Here is a 27,462-nt window from a genome sequence, read left to right on the forward strand (position 1 = left end):
TCCAATCACATTTCAGAAGTCACTGTGGTCCAGTGGCAAAGACAATGGGTCAGAACTTCAGGTGGACTCGAGTTCAAATCAGGAGTGAGTTCAATTCCACTCTTTGCAATTCTCAAATTGTTTATTGAGGTAATGAAAAGGATAGATATAACTTCCAATCACATCATTTCAGAAGTCACTGTGGTCCAGTGGCAAAGACAATGGGTCAGAACTTCAGGTGGACTCAAGTTCAAATCAGGAGTGAGTTCAATTCCACTCTTTGCAATTCTCAAATTGTTTATTTAGGTAATGAAAAGGATAAATATAACTTCCAATCATGTATAGGCGGGCCGCCTCGTGGTGTAGTGGTTAAGTCACCTGCCTGCGACGTGGGTGTCGAGGATTCACGTCCCGGTGTCGGCAGTCGGCCGCAGGCCACCAGGAACCCCCCCCTCCCAACCGTCTTCCGGTCAGCCAAAGGCTGACCGGAAATATTGTTTTGCTGAAAAAAATGACTAAGTCTTTATTTGAATGAAAAAAAGGATTACCCATTTACTGAACTACTAGTGTAGTGATTAGTCAAACGAGAGCGGGATTCGAACCCCATCTCCCAAATGGCAGTCAAATCCACTAACTTGAGGTCTGTCTGACCCATTATCTTTGCCACTGGACCAAAGTGACTTCTGAAATAAGATGATTGGAAGTTATATTTATCATTTTCATCACCTCAATAAACAATTTAAGATTTGCAAAGAGTGGACTTGAACTCACTCCAGATTTGAACTTGTGTCCAACTTCAATTTCAACCCATTGTTCTTGCCACTGGACCACAATGTCTTCTGGAATGACGTGATTGGAAGTTATATTTATCCTTTTAATTACCTCAATAAACAATTTGAGAATTGCAAAGAGTGGAATCAAACTCACTTCTGATTTGAACTTGAGTCCACCTGAAGTTCTGACCCATTGTCTTTGCCACTGCACCACAGTAAAGTTGGAAGTTGTATTTATCCTTTTCATTACCTCAATAAACAATTTGAGAATTGCAACGAGTGGAATTGAACTCACTCCTGATTCCCGCCTCATGTTCTGACCCAATGATTTTGCCAGTGGACCACAGCAACAACTAGAAGGTGAAGAATCAGAAGTCAGATTTATTCTCCGACTCTCTTAGCCTTACTTGCTATGTCATTTTTTAAAGAAAAAAAGCCTTACTATACTATGTCGTTTTTTAAGAAAAGAAGCCTTACTATACAATATTGTTTTTTAAGAAAAAAAGGCTTCCTCTACTATGTCGTTTTTCAAGAAAAAAAGCCATGCTATAATATGTTGTTTTTTAGGAAAAAAAGCCTTACTATACTATGTCGTTTTTTAAAGGAAAAAAGCCATACTATACTATGTCGTTTTTTAGGGGGGAAAGCCATACTATACTATGTCGTTTTTTAGGGAAAAAGCCTTCCTCTACTATGTCGTTTTTCAAGAAAAAAAGCCATGCTATACTATGTCGTTTTTTAGGGGAAAAAAGCCATACTGTACTATGTCGTTTTTTTAGGAAAAAAAGCCTTACTATACTATGTCGTTTTTTTAAGAAAAAAAGCCTTACTATACATGGTCTTTTTTAAACAAAAAAGCCTTACTATACATGGTCATTTTTTTAAGAAAAAAGCCTTACTATACATGATCTTTTTTGTAAATAAAAAGCCTTACTATACTATGTTGTTTTTAAAGACAAAAAAGCCTTACTATACTATGTCGTCTTTAAAGAAAAAAGCCTATTCTATGTTGTTTTTTAAGAAAAAAGCCTTACTATACTATGTCGTTTTTTAGGAAAAAAAGCCTTACTATACTATGTCGTTTTTCAAAAAAAAAAGCAATGCTATACTATGTCGTTTTTTAGGGGGGAAAAGCCATACTATACTATGTCGTTTTTTAAGAAAAAAAGCCTTACTATACTATGTCGTTTTTTAAGAAAAAAAGCCATACTATACTATGTCGTTTTTTAAGAAAAAAAGCCATACTATACTATGTCGTTTTTTAGGGAAAAAGCCTTCCTCTACTATGTCGTTTTTCAAGAAAAAAAGCCATGCTATACTATGTCGTTTTTTAGGGGGGAAAAGCCATACAATACTATGTCGTTTTTTAAGAAAAAAAGCCTTACTATACATGATCTTTTTTGTAAATAAAAAGCCTTACTATACTATGTTGTTTTTAAAGACAAAAAAGCCTTACTATACTATGTCGTCTTTAAAGAAAAAAGCCTATTCTATGTTGTTTTTTAAGAAAAAAGCCTTACTATACTATGTCGTTTTTTAGGAAAAAAGCCTTACTATACTATGTCGTTTTTCAAGAAAAAAGCCTTACTATACTATGTCGTTTTTCAAGAAAAAAAGCCATGCTATACTATGTCGTTTTTTAGGAAAAAAAGCCTTACTATACTATGTCGTTTTTTAAAGGAAAAAAGCCATACTATACTATGTCGTTTTTTAGGGGGGAAAGCCATACTATACTATGTCGTTTTTTAGGGAAAAACCCTTCCTCTACTATGTCGTTTTTCAAGAAAAAAAGCCATGCTATACTATGTCGTTTTTTAGGGGGGAAAAGCCATACAATACTATGTCGTTTTTTAAGAAAAAAAGCCTTACTATACTACGTCGTTTTTTAAGAAAAAAAGCCATACTATACTATGTCGTTTTTTAAAGGAAAAAAGCCATGCTATACTATGTCGTTTTTTAGGGGGAAAAGCCATACTATACTATGTCGTTTTTTTTAGGGAAAAAGCCTTCCTCTATGTCGTTTTTCAAGAAAAAAAGCCATGCTATACTATGTCGTTTTTTAGGGGGGAAAAGCCATACAATACTATGTCGTTTTTTAAGAAAAAAAGCCTTACTATACTATGTCGTTTTTTAAGAAAAAAAGCCATACTATACTATGTCGTTTTTTAAAGGAAAAAAGCCATGCTATACTATGTCGTTTTTTTAGGGAAAAAGCCTTCCTCTACTATGTCGTTTTTCAAGAAAAAAAGCCATGCTATACTATGTCGTTTTTTTAGGGGAAAAAAGCCATACTGTACTATGTCGTTTTTTTTAGGAAAAAAAGCCTTACTATACTATGTCGTTTTTTAAAGGAAAAAAGCCATGCTATACTATGTCGTTTTTTAGGGGGAAAAGCCATACTATACTATGTCGTTTTTTTAGGGAAAAAGCCTTCCTCTACTATGTCGTTTTTCAAGAAAAAAAGCCATGCTATACTATGTCGTTTTTTTAGGGGAAAAAAGCCATACTATACTATGTCTTTTTTTTTTAGGAAAAAAAGCCTTACTATACTATGTCGTTTTTTTAAGAAAAAAAGCCTTACTATACTATGTCGTTTTTTAAACAAAAAAGCCTTACTATACATGGTCATTTTTAAAGAAAAAAGCCTTACTATACATGATCTTTTTTGTAAATAAAAAGCCTTACTATACTATGTTGTTTTTAAAGACAAAAAAAGCCTTACTATACTATGTCGTCTTTAAAGAAAAAAGCCTATTCTATGTTGTTTTTTTAAGAAAAAAGCCTTACTATACTATGTCGTTTTTTAGGAAAAAAAGCCTTACTATACTATGTCGTTTTTCAAGAAAAAAAGCCATGCTATACTATGTCGTTTTTTAGGAAAAAAAGCCTTACTATACTATGTCGTTTTTTAAAGGAAAAAAGCCATACTATACTATGTCGTTTTTTAGGGGGGAAAGCCATACTATACTATGTCGTTTTTTAGGGAAAAAGCCTTCCTCTACTATGTCGTTTTTCAAGAAAAAAAGCCATGCTATACTATGTCGTTTTTTAGGGGGGAAAAGCCATACTATACTATGTCGTTTTTTAAGAAAAAAAGCCTTACTATACTATGTCGTTTTTTTAAGAAAAAAAGCCTTACTATACATGGTCTTTTTTAAACAAAAAAGCCTTACTATACATGGTCATTTTTTAAGAAAAAAGCCTTACTATACATGATCTTTTTTGTAAATAAAAAGCCTTACTATACTATGTTGTTTTTAAAGACAAAAAAGCCTTACTATACTATGTCGTCTTTAAAGAAAAAAGCCTATTCTATGTTGTTTTTTAAGAAAAAAGCCTTACTATACTATGTCGTTTTTTAGGAAAAAAAGCCTTACTATACTATGTCGTTTTTCAAGAAAAAAAGCCATGCTATACTATGTCGTTTTTTAGGAAAAAAAGCCTTACTATACTATGTCGTTTTTTAAAGGAAAAAAGCCATACTATACTATGTCGTTTTTTAGGGGGGAAAGCCATACTATACTATGTCGTTTTTTAAGAAAAAAAGCCATACTATACTATGTCGTTTTTTAGGGAAAAAGCCTTCCTCTACTATGTCGTTTTTCAAGAAAAAAAGCCATGCTATACTATGTCGTTTTTTAGGGGGGAAAAGCCATACAATACTATGTCGTTTTTTAAGAAAAAAAGCCTTACTATACATGATCTTTTTTGTAAATAAAAAGCCTTACTATACTATGTTGTTTTTAAAGACAAAAAAGCCTTTATACTATGTCGTCTTTAAAGAAAAAAGCCTATTCTATGTTGTTTTTTAAGAAAAAAGCCTTACTATACTATGTCGTTTTTTAGGAAAAAAGCCTTACTATACTATGCCGTTTTTCAAGAAAAAAAGCCATGCTATACTATGTCGTTTTTTAGGAAAAAAAGCCTTACTATACTATGTCGTTTTTTAAAGGAAAAAAGCCATACTATACTATGTCGTTTTTTAGGGGGGAAAGCCATACTATACTATGTCGTATTTTAGGGAAAAAGCCTTCCTCTACTATGTCGTTTTTCAAGAAAAAAAGCCATGCTATACTATGTCGTTTTTTAGGGGGGAAAAGCCATACAATACTATGTCGTTTTTTAAGAAAAAAAGCCTTACTATACTATGTCGTTTTTTAAGAAAAAAAGCCATACTATACTATGTCATTTTTTAAAGGAAAAAAAGCCATGCTATACTATGTCGTTTTTTAGGGGGAAAAGCCATACTATACTATGTCGTTTTTTTAGGGAAAAAGCCTTCCTCTACTATGTCGTTTTTCAAGAAAAAAAGCCATGCTATACTATGTCGTTTTTTAGGGGGGAAAAGCCATACAATACTATGTCGTTTTTTAAGAAAAAAAGCCTTACTATACTATGTCGTTTTTTAAGAAAAAAAGCCTTACTATACTATGTCGTTTTTTAAGAAAAAAAGCCATACTATACTATGTCGTTTTTTAAAGGAAAAAAGCCATGCTATACTATGTCGTTTTTTAGGGGGGAAAGCCATACTATACTATGTCGTTTTTTTAGGGAAAAAGCCTTTCTGTACTATGTCGTTTTTCAAGAAAAAAAGCCATGCTATACTATGTCGTTTTTTAGGGGGGAAAAGCCATACAATACTATGTCGTTTTTTAAAGGAAAAAAGCCATGCTATACTATGTCATTTTTTAGGGGGAAAAGCCATACTATACTATGTCGTTTTTTTAGGGAAAAAGCCTTCCTCTACTATGTCGTTTTTCAAGAAAAAAAGCCATGCTATACTATGTCGTTTTTTTAGGGGAAAAAAGCCATACTGTACTATGTCGTTTTTTTTAGGAAAAAAAGCCTTACTATACTATGTCGTTTTTTTAAGAAAAAAAGCCTTACTATACATGGTCTTTTTTAAACAAAAAAGCCTTACTATACATGGTCATTTTTTAAGAAAAAAGCCTTACTATACATGATCTTTTTTGTAAATAAAAAGCCTTACTATACTATGTTGTTTTTAAAGACAAAAAAGCCTTACTATACTATGTCGTCTTTAAAGAAAAAAGCCTATTCTATGTTGTTTTTTAAGAAAAAAGCCTTACTATACTATGTCGTTTTTTAGGAAAAAAAGCCTTACTATACTATGTCGTTTTTCAAGAAAAAAAGCCATGCTATACTATGTCATTTTTTAGGAAAAAAAGCCTTACTATACTATGTCGATTTTTAAAGGAAAAAAGCCATACTATACTATGTCGTTTTTTAGGGGGGAAAGCCATACTATACTATGTCGTTTTTTAGGGAAAAAGCCTTCCTCTACTATGTCGTTTTTCAAGAAAAAAAGCCATGCTATACTATGTCGTTTTTTAGGGGGGAAAAGCCATACAATACTATGTCGTTTAAGAAAAAAAGCCTTACTATACTATGTCGTTTTTTAAGAAAAAAAGCCATACTATACTATGTCGTTTTTTAAAGGAAAAAAGCCATGCTATACTATGTCGTTTTTTAGGGGGAAAAGCCATACTATACTATGTCGTTTTTTTAGGGAAAAAGCCTTCCTCTATGTCGTTTTTCAAGAAAAAAAGCCATGCTATACTATGTCGTTTTTTAGGGGGGAAAAGCCATACAATACTATGTCGTTTTTTAAGAAAAAAAGCCTTACTATACTATGTCGTTTTTTAAGAAAAAAAGCCATACTATACTATGTCGTTTTTTAAAGGAAAAAAGCCATGCTATACTATGTCGTTTTTTTAGGGAAAAAGCCTTCCTCTACTATGTCGTTTTTCAAGAAAAAAAGCCATGCTATACTATGTCGTTTTTTTAGGGGAAAAAAGCCATACTGTACTATGTCGTTTTTTTTTAGGAAAAAAAGCCTTACTATACTATGTCGTTTTTTAAAGGAAAAAAGCCATACTATACTATGTCGTTTTTTAGGGGGGAAAGCCATACTATACTATGTCGTTTTTTAGGGAAAAAGCCTTCCTCTACTATGTTGTTTTTCAAGAAAAAAAGCCATGCTATACTATGTCGTTTTTTAGGGGGGAAAAGCCATACAATACTATGTCGTTTTTTAAGAAAAAAAGCCTTACTATACTATGTCGTTTTTTAAGAAAAAAAGCCATACTATACTATGTCGTTTTTTAAAGGAAAAAAGCCATGCTATACTATGTCGTTTTTTAGGGGGAAAAGCCATACTATACTATGTCGTTTTTTTAGGGAAAAAGCCTTCCTCTACTATGTCGTTTTTCAAGAAAAAAAGCCATGCTATACTATGTCGTTTTTTAGGGGGGAAAAGCCATACAATACTATGTCGTTTTTTAAGAAAAAAAGCCTTACTATACTATGTCGTTTTTTAAGAAAAAAAGCCTTACTATACTATGTCGTTTTTTAAAGGAAAAAAGCCATGCTATACTATGTCATTTTTTAGGGGGAAAAGCCATACTATACTATGTCGTTTTTTTAGGGAAAAAGCCTTCCTCTACTATGTCGTATTTCAAGAAAAAAAGCCATGCTATACTATGTCGTTTTTTTAGGGGAAAAAAGCCATACTGTACTATGTCGTTTTTTTTAGGAAAAAAAAGCCTTACTATACTATGTCGTTTTTTTAAGAAAAAAAGCCTTACTATACATGGTCTTTTTTAAACAAAAAAGCCTTACTATACATGGTCATTTTTTAAGAAAAAAGCCTTACTATACATGATCTTTTTTGTAAATAAAAAGCCTTACTATACTATGTTGTTTTTAAAGACAAAAAAGCCTTACTATACTATGTCGTCTTTAAAGAAAAAAGCCTATTCTATGTTGTTTTTTAAGAAAAAAGCCTTACTATACTATGTCGTTTTTTAGGAAAAAAAGCCTTACTATACTATGTCGTTTTTCAAGAAAAAAAGCCATGCTATACTATGTCGTTTTTTAGGAAAAAAAGCCTTACTATACTATGTCGTTTTTTAAAGGAAAAAAGCCATACTATACTATGTCGTTTTTTAGGGGGGAAAGCCATACTATACTATGTCGTTTTTTAGGGAAAAAGCCTTCCTCTACTATGTCGTTTTTCAAGAAAAAAAGCCATGCTATACTATGTCGTTTTTTAGGGGGGAAAAGCCATACTATACTATGTCGTTTTTTAAGAAAAAAAGCCTTACTATACTATGTCGTTTTTTAAGAAAAAAAGCCATACTATACTATGTCGTTTTTTAAGAAAAAAAGCCTTACTATACATGATCTTTTTTGTAAATAAAAAGCCTTACTATACTATGTTGTTTTTAAAGACAAAAAAGCCTTACTATACTATGTCGTCTTTAAAGAAAAAAGCCTATACTATGTTGTTTTTTAAGAAAAAAGCCTTACTATACTATGTCGTTTTTTTAGGGAAAAAGCCTTCCTCTACTATGTCGTTTTTCAAGAAAAAAAGCCATGCTATACTATGTCGTTTTTTAGGGGAAAAAAGCCATACTGTACTATGTCGTTTTTTTTAGGAAAAAAAGCCTTACTATACTATGTCGTTTTTTTAAGAAAAAAAGCCTTACTATACATGGTCTTTTTTAAACAAAAAAGCCTTACTATACATGGTCATTTTTTAAGAAAAAAGCCTTACTATACTATGTTGTTTTTAAAGACAAAAAAGCCTTACTATACTATGTTGTTTTTAAAGACAAAAAAGCCTTACTATACTATGTCGTCTTTAAAGAAAAAAGCCTATTCTATGTTGTTTTTTAAGAAAAAAGCCTTACTATACTATGTCGTTTTTTAGGAAAAAAAGCCTTACTATACTATGTCGTTTTTCAAGAAAAAAAGCCATGCTATACTATGTCGTTTTTTAGGAAAAAAAGCCTTACTATACTATGTCGTTTTTTAAAGGAAAAAAGCCATACTATACTATGTCGTTTTTTAGGGGGGAAAGCCATACTATACTATGTCGTTTTTTAGGGAAAAAGCCTTCCTCTACTATGTCGTTTTTCAAGAAAAAAAGCCATGCTATACTATGTCGTTTTTTAGGGGGGAAAAGCCATACTATACTATGTCGTTTTTTAAGAAAAAAAGCCTTACTATACTATGTCATTTTTTAAGAAAAAAAGCCATACTATACTATGTCGTTTTTTAAAGGAAAAAAGCCATGCTATACTATGTCGTTTTTTAAGAAAAAAGCCTTACTATACATGATCTTTTTTGTAAATAAAAAGCCTTACTATACTATGTTGTTTTTAAAGACAAAAAAGCCTTACTATACTATGTCGTCTTTAAAGAAAAAAGCCTATACTATGTTGTTTTTTAAGAAAAAAGCCTTACTATACTATGTCGTTTTTTACGAAAAAAAGCCTTACTATACTATGTCGTCTTTTAAGAAAAACGCTTTACTGTACATGGTCGTTTTTTTTAAATAAAGCCTTACTATACATGGTCATTTTTTAATAAAAACCCTTAATATACATGGTCATTTTTAAAGAAAAAAGCGTGACTATATATATACATAGTATTTATTTTTTAAACAAATAAAAGCTTTACTTTACATAGACCACTTTTTTTTTAAAGAAAAAGCCTTACGATGTCCAGCCATTCAAGTCATTTTGCATGCCAGCTTTACGTTTGTACCAAATCTCGGGGTATTCTTTGCTCAGTTATGAAGCACGTCTAATAAGATGAATAAATATTTGACATTATCGTCGACAAGGAAAGTGTCGCCAAACTTTCGTCAAAACATATACAGACGCTCCCCTACTTACGAACGCAATTGGTTCCGAGCGATTGTTCATAAGTTGAATTTGTTTGTAAGTTGATTCAGTGCTATATTTTGTATTATAATTTATGTTTAAGGCCGATATAAGTATATTGAAGGTTTCTATAAGTGCATTTGTATGTTTAAGGCTTGTATAAGTAACACGCATTGGTTTGTACTGAAAAAAAAAAAAAAAAAAAATGGAGAGAATATGTACAGTACTGTAGAGATAGAGAGAGAGATTTATGTATTAGAAACTGGCCAAAAGAAGCGACCTAATGACGATTGCACAGTTTTCTTCTTTTTTTCATCATAAATGATGCGGTAGCACTGTATGGCATCATTCAATTGATTTGCAAACTTTGTGCAACGTTCAATATTTGGGTCCTGCTGCTCGATCTTTCTGTTTATAAATGGTACTGACGGTCGAACGATTCAAGTTGTATGACCGTGCAACGCTCACCACTCTCACGCGCATCAAGCTTCGTTATTATTGCCACTCGTTTCAAATGAAATGGCTTGCCTCTTCCTTGCAACTCCCTCAATAGAAGCCTTTAGCTTTTTACCAACCATATTCAATATTGGATGCATGAGATATTTAATGATACAAATGAAAAAGGTTCTTTGCACACTGGAGATACATTCACGCACTTTCGCATTGCAACGAAGAAGAAGGTAGATGCTGGGTGAGCTGAGCTCTCACATCGCCAGGCGTCGGTATTAGCGGCGGAAAGAAGTACTACTCCGAAAAAGGCGCGAAATACAAAATTGGACTTGCGAACATTTTTGGACTTAAACGCAATTTGCTGACATGTTCGTATGTACCGTTGTTCGTAAGTTGAATGTTCGTAAGTAGGGGAGCGTCTGTACCTATGTCTTTTTTTTAAAAAAACGACATAGGTACCTATGTCTTTTTTTTGGAAAAAAACGACATAGGTACCTATGTCTTTTTTTGGGAAAAAAACGACATAGGTACCTATGTCTTTTTTTTGGAAAAAAACGACATAGGTACCTTTGTCTTTTTTGGGAAAAAACGACATAGGTACCCGTCTTTTCTTTTAGAAAAAACGACATAGGTACCTATGTCATTTTCTTTTTAAAAAAAGACTTATGTTCCTATGTTTTTTTTTTGGAAAAAACGACATAGGTACCTATGTCTTTTCTTTTAGAAAAAACAACATAGGTACCTATGTCTTTTCTTTTAGAAAAAACAACATAGGTACCTATGTCTTTTCTTTTAGAAAAAACAACATAGGTACCTATGTCTTTTCTTTTAGAAAAAACAACATAGGTACCTATGTCTTTTCTTTTAGAAAAAACGACAGGGACCCATGTCGTTTTTTCTTATTTTAGAAAAAACGACATAGGGACCTATGTCGTTTTCTTTTTAAAAAAAGACTTATGTTCCTATGTCAATTTTTTTGAAAATACAACATAGGTACCTATGTCGCTTTTTTTGGAAAATACGACATAGGTACCTATGTCGATTTTTTGGGGAAAATACGACATAGGTACCTATGTCGCTTTTGGGAAAAAAAGACATAGGAACATAAGTCTTTTTTTAAAAAAGAAAACGACATAGGTACCTGTCGTTTTTTCTAAAAACCCATGTACGTACCTATGTATGTGTGTATGTATATGTATGTATGTGTATATGTATGTATGTGTGCATGTGTATGTGTGTGTATGTATGTATATATGTATGTATGTGTATGTATGTATATGTGTGTGTATGTATGTGTATGTATATGTATATGTATGTTTGTATGTGTATGTATGTATATGTATGTGTATGTATGTGTATGTATATATTCGTGTATGTTTGTATTTATATGTATGTGTGTATGTATATGTATGTATGCATATGCATGTGTATGTATGGGTTAGGGTTAGTATGTATATGTAAAAAAAAAAAAATCACTTGAATACTGGGAGAAAATCCACAAATTGTGTACATTTTGCACAGGTTCAAATGTTAGAATTGCACACTGGCCAATACGACAGAAATGAACCTCACAAAGACAATGTTCATGAAAAAGCAAAATTTGAGCTTGCTGACAAGGTGGACAATGATATACGGGGAACATTTTTGACCAGTGTTACTATTTAATAGCAAATAGTGGACATACATCTAACATGATTCAGTTAGCAAAATGTTAGACTTTACTGTAACACACTTCTGAAAGGTTTTCAAACCAGTATTTCATGTTTACACAATGTAATTCAGATTTAAAAAAATAAAACACATGATACTCTGACGACATTTTAACTTCATTAAAAAAACTAACATTTTTCCGGGTAAGTGTACGTGCAAATATTTTTCTATTTGCATAATTACTCTTGATTCTGATCATTATTTATTTACCCAGCATATTCATGTATGTTTGTGCCAATGGAAACACAGAACAGTCAGCCTCTCGTTTCCAGCTCTGGTTGACAGACACGGTTTTCCCTGCAGTCCATATTCACTCAGTATTTGGATAATCTCATCTAGGATGTGAAGGTGTGATGAAATTGGATTAATTAAATTGAATGAGGCATTTGAGAATGACTGAAATCACTAAGTACAGTCGTACCTCGACTTACGAAATTAATTGATTCCAGAACTTTTTTCGTAACTAGGTGTACTTTATATGTTCTACCAGGGCCGCAAGCCGTTCACATTGTAGTACATTTTTGACGTGTGTGTGTGTGTGTGTGAAAATATGTGCATTGCATTTGTACGGTTTTAATCGCTTAATAAGGGTAATTACAATCATTAATAAGGGGAGCATTTAGCCGAGGTGGACAGGTATGTAAGAGAATCTTGAAACATGGATGGTGGTTGTTGTGAGACAGCCAATTAAATTGAATGCTTTCATTTTCATGATACGAGATAGAACGTGTGCGGTCGATTGGTCGCCGGTCTTTTGGTCGCCGGTCTTTTGGTCGCCGGTCTTTTGGTCGCCGGTCTTTTGGTCGCCGGTCTTTTGGTCGCCGGTCTTTTGGTCGCCGGTCTTTTGGTCGCCAGTCTTTTGGTCGCCAGTCTTTTGGTCGCCAGTCTTTTGGTGGCCAGTCTTTTGGTGGCCAGTCTTTTGGTCGCCAGTCTTTTGGTCGCCAGTCTTTTGGTCGCCAGTCTTTTGGTCGCCAGTCTTTTGGTCGCCAGTCTTTTGGTCGCCCCGACCGCGACAACGCGCGACCAAAAGACCAGCGACCAAAAGACCAGTGACCAAAAGACCGGCGACAAAGCAAGGTAAAACAACACGGTCTACGCATCAATAAAAGCCAACAATGGCCATGAGCATTTTCACTGAGCCAACGTGTGAGTGTATAAGAGTTTGTATGTACATGCGTTGTCCCTTTAAGAAGCTGCTATGTCAGTCAGGGTCTTAACAAGTTCTCCAACAAAAAACAATAAAAGTCCGGGAAATGTGGAGCTTTTCTTTAGCCTAATAATTAATAGGGCATGAAGTATGACTAAATGATAATTCGCAGTTTGTATTTAGGGAATTTGAGCAACGATTTAAATGGTAATTATCACTTACCTTCCGGGCGACCAAAAGATTACCGACCAATCGACCGTGTACCGAGATAGAATGAGTAGAGGGAGCAATATTCTCAAGTGAGAATCAATACATCCGCGACAATATTTTCAAAATAAAATGACGGATAGGGAAATGCATTTACTTTTGGGGGAGATTTTGTAACTTGGATCGTTTTCATATCTCGAGTCACTTGTGCATATAAAAAAAATTCGTAACCTGAAAATTTCGTACCTAGAGGCGTTCATAAGTAGAGGTACGACTATACATTAAAACTAAATCATTTCCCCCAGAATCTACACTTTTGGCAGATTATTTGTTTTGTGCCATGAGATCATTTCTGTAGAGGAGTGATTGGATTTTTTTTAAAGGTAAACCCACCTGGATCGTTCTCTGCTACAGTGACCAAGTACAAGAGTCCTCGACTGGACAGCAACTTGGAGACAATTGGCAAAAATCTGTCAGTGACTTCACGGCCTCTCCTCCCTCCGGCCCAAGCAGCTTCTATGCCCGTGCTGCCCACCTTGGCAAAAAAAATACACAATGCAAACATGTCAATCCAACATGTCAGATCTCAGTTTCATTGACCTCCGAAGGCTGAGCCACCTCACAGGATGGTGTTACCACGTATGGGGGGTTAAAAAGGAGCACATCCACCTGTCCACTCAGCCTGGGTAATAGACTTTCCGCCTAGGTCAAAGGTCAAATAAGCATCTGAAATGTTGAAGTTGAGAAGTATGTGTCATGTGAAATCTGACCAGATCTGTGATGATGGGTTCGAGGGTTGCAGAGTTGCGTGATGCCGTCATTGCCGTGCACAGCGCTGCCGCACGGTTCACATCTGTACAACTGGTAAACAACTTTTTTTTGTCACATGAAAATGGATGAGCAGAGGAGACCAAAGTGGTAATGAACTCACAAATAGACGGCCGAAGGTCCGAGCAGGGATGCCAGGAACGCCGACACTACCCCGGAGCCGCTGCCAACTTCCAGACAAATGCACGGACCACTGAATTCGAGCAAAAAAATTACTTCAGCATTGAGGTGAGAACCCCACTTTTTAATTCATTTGAGCTCTTGTGAAGTTTTTGTGGCCCATTTAAAGAGCTCGATTCATTTGGGGGGGCGGCTCGGCGGAGCGAGTGGTTAGCGCGTCGGCCTCACAATGGAAGACCTGGGTTCAAATCCAGGTAGGTCCACCTGTGTGGAGTTTGCATGTTCTTCCCAGGCCTGCGTGGGTTTTCTCCGGGTACTCTGGTTTCCTCCCACATTCCAAAGACATGCATGGTAGGCTGATTGGACACTCTAAATTGCCCCTAGGTATGAGTGTGAATGGGTGTTTGTCCCCTTGTGCCCTGCAATTGGCTGGACACTAATTAAGGGTGTCCCATGCCTCTGGCCCGAAGTCAGCTGGGATAGGCTCCAACACCCCTCGCGACCATAGTGAGGAAACAGCGGTTCAGAAAAAAATGAGATTCACTTGGGAGAAAGCAAACCAGAATTTACGGAATGTTCGTGGAAGCATCACTGACTGATGGCCAAGTGTAAAACATGACAACCGGTCTGGTGTGTGTATCACTCACCTTATCTGCTGAAGTTTTTGAATGTCCTTCTCTAGCGAGTCAAGGAGCAAGAACGAATCCTCCGACGGCTCGTAAACGTCGCAGAAATCTCCTCGCGCCGCATGGTCGTACAGAGGCGTGGGGTAGTTAGCCGACATAGCGAACTAGGCACACACCTCTCTCCTTTTCAGGGTAATCATGGCCACTTTCTGGCGCTAATAACTTTGAATTAAACACAACACGTTTGGGATTTGCCACAACGGCATTTTGCTTACCACCATTGGTATAGTTTGTATCGATCGTGGTTCTAATCGTTAAAGGTGGAATCAACGGCGTAAATAACTGACGGCCATCATGCGACAGAGGAATTTAGAGCGTGCTGCTTTGTAGCCGAGTGAGTGATTATCACTCCTAAAATACTAGCAATTCACAGAAAATCAAATTTTGTATTTGTATGTAGGTAACGTATTATTTTGTCTCTACGGTTTATGACAAACCAATCCGTATACAAATCCTCCAAAATTAAGCTATTTATAGCTACTTCAACGTACATGTCCAATTGGCTCTACTTATCGAATGGCTCTGACGCAAAATGGCCGAGTGAGTGCGCTCATACCTTGTCGGCCTATGGCGTGTACCAGACATCTTAGTTTAGCCACAACTTGACCGGTTTACTTCCTGTAGTTTACACGTCCATGCGTAATGACGTTTTCTACGTAATAACGTAGAACTATGTCTGGTCCTTTGTGGTATGGTGCTGCTATCTGGTGGTCATTTTAGGGACTTACTCTATGAACCTAACCGCTTTAGTTTTTCAAATCAAAATCAAAAGCCTTTATTGTCATCATACAGGCTATTGATTTTGATTTGAAAATTTTAATTGTAAGTTAAAAAAAGAAAAAAAATACTATACTATTGCTTTAAGATGTGTAGATATGAAATAAAAATATATACAACATCATTTGGGACAGCATTTATTTTTTAAGTTTTGTTTAATTTCTGTATCTATGTAGTTCCTGTATGTGTTAAATCAAGGGTGTCAGACTCGGGTTGGTTCGCGGGCCGCGTTAACGTCAACTCGATTTTATGTGGGCTGGACCATTTTTGATATAATATTTAGATTTTTTTAATAAATGAATTAAAAGAACTGGATTAAAATCCCTGAATATTCAGTTTTTTAATAGATCTAAAACAATGTTTATTTTAGCTATTTTTATATATAGATTTTACAAAATGATTTTTGAACTAAAACACAGAAAAATGGATTTAAAAAAATTACATTTATTGATTTAGAAGGGGAAAAATCAGGAAATTGAATATACAGCTATACTCTTCATTTTAATTTGATCCTAAAACAGAAAGTAGGCACTCATGATTTACTTTCCCGGGCCACACAAAATGATGCGGCGGGCCAGATTTGGCCCCCGGGCCGCCACTTTGACACAGGTGTGTCAAATAATAAAAAAGTTAGTACTAAACGACTGACTAGCAACCAGTCTAGGGTCTAGTTATGCCCTCGAGTAATGTTGGCATTAATTTCAAAGGTTAATAAGAACCACATGTACAAAAAAATTGGAGGAGTTAAACAAAGCAGCGGGTAGGTATTTTTCTAACAAGTTCACCCTGTTGATTAGACCAAATTTAGGTACTACTGTCATCCTAGTTTGAAGTATCCCTTTCCCATCTACCTGTAAATTAAACACATCTAAAACTCTTTTAAAAATCTATATTTTTGGCATCTTCTATTTCACTGGCATTAGTAACATAGCTCAGATGGGAAAGTGTCTTCTACTAGCCAACAAGTGTGTGGGAGAGAGATGACCCTGAGACCCATTGACGATATCAAAGGGCACTTGAGCAACATTCTTTTTCATGCCTTTTCGATAGGCCAACGGGAAAGTGCTGTCAAAGTCTTTTCAATTCAGAAAAGTATGAAAGCGAATGCCCGTGGAGACTGAAGGACGTTATTACTTGTACATTCTTCTGTTGTAGCCTCAGTTTGGCTTGAATGTTTAATTTTGATATCAACACAAAGTTAGGTGTGAAGGACCCACACTTACATTTAAGTAGAAGTACACAAATAACGGCTATAGTAAAAGCCTCAGTGTGTCTGTTTTGATGGTTAAAATGCCAGAAATCCGGTTTCAGCCTGAATTTTGACACAATAACCAGATGGAATTGCCTAAAAAATACTCTGGGCAAGGAAGGAAATGTTGATTCTTTATGAACAGACTAGTCGGATGATCCATGCAGAGTCCAGCTGATTAGGGAATTTTTTTTGTCACTATGTCTACGAAGCTATTCTACCTTTTGCTTTTCTGAGGCCAGGATAACAATAGATGAATGAGGAATATTTTTTTAATTTTTTTTGGTCTGACTCACAACATACCCGGTCAGGGACACAAAAGAGAACATTTTCTTTGTGGATGGACATTTTGTCCCAAATGACATGTTTATATTTAAAATGGTCTCTGGATTTTGGGAGGCTTCTGTCAGTTCTATTTCATTGTTTCCAGTTGACCAACTCACCGAAATAGATTACGCACTAGAACATGTTTCCTAAAATAGTCCCCACAAAAAAAATGTTATAGAACATCCAAGTTTTTTTTTAAAGTAATCTTCCTATGAATGTAGCTGGAGATGAAACGGTACTCGGACGATTCGCCGAAAGACGTTTCGCCGACAGACGTTTGGCCCACGGACAGTTCGCCGAACGGACGTTTCGGCGAAACGGGATTCGCGCGCTCGCCCCGCCCCCAGATCGTGTGTACATGTTTTTCAACTTTGGCCCGCGGGCCATATACGGCCCATTACAGATAACATTCATTTAGGAATAACGAGGGCATGTACTGCCCCCCGCTGGACATATTTCTAAATACAAGTACATACTACACTACAATGTGCTGCCATTTTTTTTTATATATTTTATTTTATCCTTGCATTTAAAGTAGTAGCCATTTGGAGATCACGCAGAACAGAAAATAAAGTAGTAGTAACAGTAAATACTACTGTAATGAAATTGTAAATCCAGAAATCCTAATCCAGAAAATTTACACCAGCATAGAAAACGTTGAGATTAATCTTTGAATTAAGGTTCTCAGCAAATCATTTTGAATATATATTTCCTAAAATAATGGGAAATTATTTGAAATTAAACTAGAAGTAAAAGTGTGTTCCATGGCATTTTCAGGTATTGTTCTCTAAGCCCTCTAGTCTGTCCAAGGCACTTAGAATTTCACATAAGTCTTCTAGTGTTGTTTTTTCTCAGTGTCAGACATCAATCCCCAGCTTTGATAAATTACATTGCGTGTCCAAATGGCTACTACTTAAAAAATATATAAAAATTGGCAGCACATTGTAGTACGTACTTGTATTTAGAAATATGTCCAGCGGGGTGCAGTACATGCCCTTGTTATTCCTTAATGAATGTTATCTGTAACGGGCCGTATATGGCCCACGGGCCGAGGTTGAAAAACGTGTACACACACGATCCGGGGGCGGGGCGAGCGCGCGAATCCCGTTTCGGGGAAACGTCCGTTCGGCGAACTGTCCGTCGGCCAAACGTCTTTCGGCGAATCGTCCGGTCACGAGATGAAACAGTCAGAAAAGTACAGTACATATTTACCATATAGCAAATCAAGTATATAAACAAATAACCTAGGTACATTGCATTTACTTGGTGAGCAGCAACCACTAAAATTAACTTTTATCCTTGCAATACCCTGCATATTGTGCTTCTGGCACTAACAAACATGTTTTAATAGGTTTATTGAAAAGGATACGTTGCATTGTGAGTAAAAAACGTGTTGTTTTATGTCAGTTTAGTGGAAATGAGGCTTCAGTTCTAAGACTCCGGCAATGAGAAGCAGTTGTTGAAAATCATTCAAGGACATATGAGTCAGTTAGTTTGGCTCGTTTAAATGCGTATTCGTGGCCCCTTTTATTTTATTCACCATCTTGAGTATTGATGGAATTTGGGCCTCAGCATCTAGGCAGATATTCGTTAGGGAATTTCGACTTCTTGATGTCCTTCCGTCAAATGTACATCTGCAGTCCAAAAAAATGAAGCTTCAAGTGAAAAGACAGAGGTAGCCCATTTTCCCTCTTCCACTTGACATTTCTAAAAAGGATGACTTCAATCACCTGATGAACTAAGACCCTCTTCTCCTTGTGTAAACACATTTCCAGCCTAATGCTTCTGATATTCCTAAATCCTCCTAGCTGGATTAATCTCTTGTCTCTGTATGACCTCGAAGTTGCTCTCGACAAAATCATCGTCTCATTTCAATGCTAATGTGTGGTTATGGCTGTTTTCTAAGCGTAGCGGCTATTTATTATGAATCAGCTTACCCACGAGGCAAGTGCTAATCCGGTCCATCCCGATAGAGCCACTGCGCGCCAAGAGGTCAAGAAGATAATGTTTGAATAGACTCCACTCGTCTTATGATTTAGCGCGTACAGTAGTACGACCATCTGACCTTTAGTGGAAAGTTGCTTTCTCCTTGATTGATCACCCGTCATTTGCAGAACTCATACATTGGGACAGACACTCCCGATTTAGAATCTGGTTGCTTTAACTCATCTTTTTATGTTCTCGTAGTAAAACGTACAATACTTTACTGATATTTAACATTTTATGACGCACCTCTCTCTTTATGGACAACCCTAGCTGGACTTGAGGGGTTCATAAACTGAAGTTCTGCTTTAAAGCTAACAAATAAAAGAGTAATGGTCAGTGTGATGGACTAAATTGATCAATAATTAACAAACGGACTCTATAGTGTACTCCTAATTTTAGGATTTTGTTCTATTGGGTGGTTAGCGCGTCGGCCTCCCAAGCTCTGGGGTCCTGGGTTCAAATCCTGGTTGGTCCACCCGTGTGGAGTTTGCATGTTCTCCCTGGGCTTGCGTGGGGGTCCTCCGGGTACTCCGGTTTCCTCCCACATTCCAAAAATATGCAAGGTAGGCTGATTGGATGGGTGCGAGTGTGCATGGTTGTCCGTCTCCTTGTGCCCTGCGATTGGCTGGCAACCAATTCAGGATGTCCCCCGCCTCTGGCCCATAGTCAGCTGGGATAGGCTCCAGCACCCCCGCGACCATAGAGAGGTAAAGCGGTTCAGAAAATGAATGAATGAATGTTTTATTGGATTTTGGTTTGGCTGGCCTGGTACTCGGACGTTTGGTCGCCGGACGTTTGGTCGCCCGGACGTTTGGTCGCCCGGACGTTTGGTCGCCGGACGTTTGGTCGCCGGACGTTTGGTCGGCGGACGTTTGACAACATGACAGAGAGTTTACTGTTGAAACCAGCTCTCAAAATTATATTCATGAGAGAGAGTTTAATATCTAAATATCTACTATTGAAACCTGCTCTCAAAATTATATTCACCCAGGGGACCAAACTTCCGGGCGACCAAACGTCCGGGCGACCAAACGTCCGGCGACCAAACGTCCGGTCACGGGCTGGCCTAACCTAGCAGACACTCTCACCTATTTTTAGACCTTACATTAATATATTTGTTCCACTAATTTGCAAAAATGTATTCCCAAACACCTACAGTCTTCATTTTCCTCTCGGCACCTTGATATTCATTTATGTATGTATTTATTTGTTTGTTCCACCAGATTTTTGCTTCCATGTTAATCGAATCTTCCCAAAAATGGGAATCATAATTTCTACATTAAGCATTGGGTTTGATTAATGAACCGATCAGATTTGAAAATTGCTTTGGACAGCCACTTTGATGCTCCACAGTACAGTCCATATTTTTTATGTCATCTGATTGGTTGGTCAGAGCAAGCCAAGTTAATTTGACCGTCGAAAAAGCATCTCTGGTGAATACGCAGGCAATGCATCTTATTGATTTGTGTAGATCCATATTGAATCTGCTCCACTCCAAACAATGTATAACCTACACATTCTGACAAGATAGCGCTCGTATCTAAAGTGGTTTAAAACTAAATATACCTTTTAATAACAACAATGGATTTTACTTGGTTAAATAAAAATCCAATTGTAGCATTAGTTATTTATACAGAATTAAATGCACATTTAGTTAATAGGTTTATTGAATTTGAACAATATGAGGAAAGGTGCTACTAATATGTCCAAACAGAAAATAACAGAAAAGAAGCCTACAAATAAAATGTAGCCAGCCACGAAAAACACCGCAACGGTTAAGATGTCCTGTTGTCCAAACACAAAACGCGTAGCGACACCCAATTCAAACCGAAACATGTGGTGCGCGGCTTTGTCCATGAATACAAATCCCATTGCTTGCCACTATCAATTACCACTTAAAAAATGCTTGTGTGGAAGAATTCTCCGAGAGAGGTGTGACATGTTTGATAAGCGCCTGGCGCCTCACATACAGTAAATAGTGCGCACAGAAAAGCGGTCATTCCAAGTTGTCTGTAGCCCAGATTGTGTGAAAAGCCTTTTTTTCCTTAGAATGTTTTTAGCAAGTGTGTCATCAAGTTGTTCTCTTTTTAACCATGACAGCAGCAATCATTTTTGCCCTTTCTTCCTTCGCTTTTTCCAATAATAAATGCTTCTCTTGACATTCGCCTCCACGAAGTAACCAGCACGAATTGAGACACTCGTTCAATCACAAATGCTGTGACTGAAAGGTGGTCTTTAGTTTAAGATTTCGGCAGTCGCAACCTGCTATTAGCTCATGTCATCTGCTGTTCACCTGTCACTACAGTTGAGCGTTTCCACAATAACACATAGGAGACATGTTCTCGACGGGGACAACGATTTCCTGTTCGACGGTGACTGCAAAACACCTTTCACAAACACGCGCAAGGTCACGGTGACAAGGATGAGGCACAAATCTGACGTGACGTTTGGGGACCATCTGTCATTTTGTCACCACGGACAGCTGTTAGCAGCGCCAAATGGCTGGATTTGAGATTGTGTAAAAAAAAAAAATATATATATATATATATATATATATATATAAATATCTATATATAAAATATATATATATATATAAATATATATATATATATATGTATATATATATATATATATATAAATATATATATATATATATATATATATATATATATATATATATATATATATATATATATATAAATATATATATATATATATACGTATATATGTATACCGTATTTTCACGACTATACGGCACATTGTATTTTTAGCCACAGTGTCAATAACGAGTGCTATTTCTGTATTTTACACAAAGGACGCACCGTTTTTATAGACGCAGCCAGGCATGGCAAAACATACACCAGCTTAAACAGACACGCTACACCCACACGTTAAAAAACACGTTTTTAAAAAGGCAACAGAAGCAAAACTGAGTTCGGTTGTACTTTATTTAGCCATTTTACATTGTACTCACGTCATCATCACCCACAAATCCATCAAAGTTGCTTCGTAAAGCTGTGTTGATGCCGCCAGGCCACAATCCATTCGCAAATAGTAGCTAGCTACTAGCTAGCATCCATGCTTCGTAAAGCTGTGTTGATGCCAATCACCAGGCCACAATCCATTGGGTGTATTGACAAAAGAACTATATATCCCAGCAGTCACTGCGCAGTACTTTTTCTACGGGAAAATAGTAGAGTCGGGGGCTGCTTGCCGTAGTTGTGAGAGCTGTAGAGGATGGTGTACCCTATCGACTGATTTATTTTATTTTATCATGATAACAATTTTAGTATTGGTCCATATATAAAGCGCACTGGATTATAAGGCGCCCTGTCTATTTTGGAGAAAATTTAAGACTTTTATGTGCGCCTTATAGTCGCGAAAATACGGTATATAAATATATATATATATATATATATATATATATATATAAATAAATAAATATATATATATATATATATATATATATATATATATATATATATATATATATATATATATATATATATATATAATCTTACCCTCAATAACTATTTTACGTCTATAAAGCCTTTACTGCAGCTTCAGCTTCGACGCATAAAAAAGGCATCAATAAAAACCCTGGCGGCCCGGCAGCTGAGTGGTTAGTTTGCATGTTCTCCTCGGGCCTGCGTGGGTTTTCTCCGGGTAATCCGGTTTTTCCTCCCACATACCAAAGACATGCCAGGCGGGCTCACTCTAAATTGATCCTAGCTATGAGTCTGATCGTGAATGGCTGTTTCTCTCCTTGTGCCCTGCGATTGGCTGGCCACCAATTCAGGGTGTCCCCTGTAAGTGTACTGTTTATTCCTTACACCTCTATGATGGCACTTGTGTGGGTGTGAAGTATCCACACAGGTTCTTGCTATTAAAAATCAACACCAGACCAGTTAATGTGTTTTCATTAAAAAATGGAATTTATCATTATAAAAAGAACAAGCTAATAGAGCAAATCCTTGAATACTGAATGCTGACTTTTAACTATAGAGAAAATAGAAAATAGAAAATGACTCACTTTGCTGACAAACAGCTTGTTATGGCGTCGACAAGCTGCTCCTTTTTGGCCGTTTTAGCCACATTCTTGATGTTTCCCAGAAGTCTGTGCTCGTTGAGGAACTGAAACAAACAATGGAATGATTTCTTTTTAAAAATAAAGAGTTATAGGTAACGCAATGTAGCCAATTTGTTAGCAAACATTTTTCTGTCTCCATCCACGTAGGGCTTCATCACACAGACGAGGCATGCTCTCGTCAAAATGCACTCTTAAAATGAAAACTGGGGCTTCGAAATCCCCAAATGACAACGTACCGAATGCGCTGCATTGTCTTGTGGGAGCTTTATCGGGTCTTTCTTTGGTAAATCGTCACTTCTGAGCTGCTCTGTAGTCCACTCCTGAACTGACTCCTGGCTCATCCACCATTGTGAAGGTTGGTGGGGGCCATTTGAACTCTGACCTTGGTCATGCATATTAAAAATAGACACAAAAATACATTGTTTTCATGATAATGTGTATTTAAATCTACAACCATATCCATTTCTTCTCCTCCGCTATTAAATCAACACAACAATATATTTGCTTCTGCAGCTAGCTCCACATACAGTTTGGTAGCTCTGGCTAATCACTAGCCAATCATAGTTTGTGAAAGCAATGACCTATCCCTACGCCTGCGAGAGGGCATTGGTGTCGCCAACACGAAATCTGATTGGTTAAAGCAACAGTTTTATCAACACTTATTTTATGCTCAGGGCCTGCAGAACTGATTGTGAAGGCCTCAAGGCAGATTTCTGACCCTGGCAACAAATAATGGCTGAAATGTGATTGGTTAAATGCTTGAATATGAAAACGCACATGTGGAAGCAGTGCAGTCAGGCAAAAAGCAATGAAAGGAATTTGACAGACAATTTGGAATGATTTAAGCTCTGGGGTCCTGAGTTCGAATTCAGGTCACGCCCACCAGGTGTGTGGAGTTTGCATGTTCTCCTGTGTGGGTTTCCTCCGGGTACTCCGATTTATTTAGTCTGGGAAACCTTTTCTGTCCTTGACGTGCACACTTGGTTCATTTCTATACATGACAAGGCCCCAAGTCATGCAAATCCTTCATCTTTGGCCAGAGAAGTTCCACATCCCTCGTTATCCTTTTTGGCAAACATGAACCGTTTCCTTATATCTGTTTCTCATCATGTTGCCCTCTCATTGTCCTGAAGTTACTCGGCCTTCAATGAGCAGACTCTGGGAGCCTCTGTTTATTTGTGTGCGTGTGCTTGCAGGGATTGTTTTTGAGATCCTCCAATCTTGAAACAATTTCTATGCAAATGCTATGACCCGGTTTAGAGTAAGCTGCTTGGGTTTGCCGCTTATATAGCAACATAAAACGTCACGGATGCTCGTGGTAATTCTTGTCAGGTGTAGTGTTTGAATTCCGTTCACGCCATGGAAACCAAAATAGTTTGTCACTATTGAATACGTGGTTGTCCTGGTAATTATTTGTTAGAAACATGAGAGAAGTATGCAAGATAAAATGATGCACAGTGCATAATTGTCATCTGGTCAAAAATGTCAAAAGCATTTATTTGAACTTTTTTTTTCTTTAGAAAAGGAAAACATGAAATATCTTTTTAAAAATCTTTTAATGGCCCCCCAGTTTGAAACCTGCCAGACTCTTTTAGATTCAGGAAATTATAAGGTATGATTGCTCGTGTTATAAGTATGAAGTCCAGTGTTTCATCCAGCCATGGAAACTGACTGCTAGTCTGTTCCATGGCACTTCATAAAGACTTCTAACCTTTATGCTCCTATTCTTATGCTGAGTGGGAACAGCAGCCTGATCAAGCCAGGCTAATTTTCCACAAAAATCGCCCGACTATTTTCCATGCTGCTTCAATGACTTTGTACCTCAATTTGAAACGGCACGAAAATCCCCTCAGGACACGCCGCTTGCTTGCAGTAAGCACTTGCGTCTTACTCAGAGACACTTGAACCTGTTGCCGTAGAGTGCCTCCACTCTCCGCCATTTAGTCCACTTGTCAAAACGAAAAAAGCAAGTCATTTTCCCAGCTGGACCCCTTCATTGGCGGCAGTTCGCGAAAGAGGACCAACACAATCGTCAAGCAAAAGGGAACAAGAGATGTTTACGAGCTTACGTCTTTAATTAGCTCCCAGTTCGGGAAGCTCTGTGGCCCCTAGGTGCGAGTAAATTGTTTTATTTGGACTCAAAACAAGCCCGGGCGCGTCCCCAAACTCTTCAAAAGAATGCCGTGACCCTTTGCCTGCGGTCGTGAGTAGTAGTACCATTATTAATCCTCAAGCGTCAAATAGGAATACGGTATGTTGCTAAGCAACCAGACTTTACTGGAAACTGTACAAGAAAGTGATAAACATCAGAGGATTTACTTCATTGTTGGAACATCTTTTCCCATTATGAACCTATATGTCATACGGTGGCTTAATGTCGATTGGTCGCCTCCTGATGGCGAGGCACTCAGAGGAAAGAGATGTAGGGGTGACCACGAAGCGACTATCAGCTTGAATTTTCTATGGCGTAATGCAAAGCAATTCGTGTAGGTAGGCGTTTTCGTCTGAAATACTCTTGATTTCTTCATTATAAAACAGACAAAGAACGTTCATAAAAGCCTTTTTCACATGAAACAACGTTTTGACTAGCGTGACAAGATGAGCCATTGTCCAATCAGCAGACATTTTTTTAAGGTACCTCTCACGAAAAAGTCCTCTAACGGTCTTGTCCAGCTCGCCACCAATACAGGCTGTTCCCATATTCTCATTTCATTTTCTGAACTTCTTTATCCTCACTAGGGTCGCTGGAACCACTTTATCCTCACTAGGGTCGCTGGGGGTGCTGGAGTCTATTCCAGCTGACCTTGGGCCAGAGGCGAGGGACACTCTGAATTGTTGGCCAGCCAATCGCAGGGCACAAGGAGACAAACAACCATTCACGCTCACACTCAAACCTAGGGCAGTAAGACAAAGGAAACGGTGATCGATTTTCGGAGGAATCATCAACAGACCACTCAGGTGAACACCCAGGGTGCAGACATTGAAATCGTGGAGAATTTTAAGTACCTGGGTGTTCACCTCAACAACAAACTGGAATGGTCCACAAACATTGTGAAGCCGATGCACTAACCACTCAGCCGCCGGGCCACCGCTGTTCCTATAGTTAACTGAGATAAGCAGCTCCAACACCCCAGCATGGAAGGTGAATGAAATACTCAAGACGAACAGTATATACAACTAATATTATTTGAGATTTGGAACGTTAGCTGGATGAGCAACAGGAAGAAACATATGACAAAACAGACAAGGTCAAGCAGAAACTGGGGCACATTGTATGTATGTGATGTGATTCCTGTGATGCTTTTTCTCCTTTGGTGAAAAACTATCGCTTTGCACAAGACCTTGGCACACTGAACAAAACCCAAACGTTGAATGCAGACATTTGTCGAGGTTGCCGTTCAGTTATTTTCACAGTCTAGCCCTCAGGCTCATTGCCTGTTCATTGGGGTTCACCCCGGTTGATGAGGGGTTGCTTTCCTTTGCCTTTGAGTTGGTCTCACGGGAGCATGAGTATCCACTTTGATCAACTCTCTTATTTTAAATATGATAGATAGAACCTTATAATAGATGGGGCCTGCTTTTGGAATTTGTTTTGAAATCCTATTTTGAGACGCTAACACTAGTTTGAAACCATAAACCTAATTTAAAACCCCCATTGGAACCTCTAAAGTGGGATTTAAATCCTACTTTGAAACCCTAACCCTATTTAGAAACCAACATTTGGGTCCTTTGCCTTAGTTTGAAATCGCATTTGAAACCTCAAACTTAGTTTTAAACCCTAATTGCAGACTCTAAACTGGGTTTGAATGAAAGCCGCAAAATGCTAAAGAAGAAATCAAAATACAGAATTATTATTTGATGTTGTTTGAATTGGACATTGAGCATAATGTCATGCACAATTATAATCTCCACTCCGAAACCTTTCCCCAGAAGTTTGTCAAGTTCAATATGCTAATGAACCTCTAGAAATCCATTTGAGTTTTTTTAAACACCACTCTTGTCTTTTCCATCCAGGATCATATGAGCTGTAAACCTAGAAGGCTTGTTCATAGCACAACACGCCGATGCCGACAGCACAGAAGCACGCCACAGTCACAATTGGACTCGGTCAACGTGCCTGCAGTGGCATGCTCCAAGTTAGTCACCCCTGTATGAAGCATGAAGAGGTTGTTGACACCGTGACGCTCCAATGATCCAACATGGGGCAAGCAGTCCATGCTTGGCGAGGCGCGGCTGGTCTGCGCGGGTCGATGGGGATTTAGCAGCAACGCTGGCGGACTTTCGGGGTAAGCAGCGTGAGTTTCATTGTTGACACATGCCCCTCGCCCAGGGACAGTATAAAAACATGAAGCAAAGAGATTGGCCGGCAGCCTAAAGTCCCTCACTGGGAGTGTAAGAGTGAACTCCATTAACGTGAGTGCAGAGTGAAATGAGAGGAGA

The 27,462-nt window shown here is 37.4% G+C and overlaps 1 protein-coding gene across 1 annotated transcript; it reads right to left on the reverse strand.

Moving 5' to 3' along the window:
• Positions 1-11,534: 11,534 nt before the first annotated feature.
• Positions 11,535-15,184, reverse strand: hemk2 (HemK methyltransferase 2, ETF1 glutamine and histone H4 lysine). The gene is made up of 6 exons (XM_077616480.1): positions 14,555-15,184; positions 13,891-13,980; positions 13,730-13,820; positions 13,578-13,661; positions 13,353-13,494; positions 11,535-11,940 (listed from the first exon to the last, which is right to left on the reverse strand). Exons 1-6 carry the CDS (start codon positions 14,689-14,691, stop codon positions 11,825-11,827), a joined length of 660 nt encoding a protein of 219 aa, XP_077472606.1. The 5' UTR covers positions 14,692-15,184; the 3' UTR covers positions 11,535-11,824.
• Between the last annotated feature and the right edge of the window lie 12,278 nt (positions 15,185-27,462).

The sequence above is a fragment of the Stigmatopora argus genome, chromosome 1, assembly GCF_051989625.1.
Source record: "Stigmatopora argus isolate UIUO_Sarg chromosome 1, RoL_Sarg_1.0, whole genome shotgun sequence".
NCBI classification, from domain to species: Eukaryota; Metazoa; Chordata; class Actinopteri; order Syngnathiformes; family Syngnathidae; genus Stigmatopora; species Stigmatopora argus.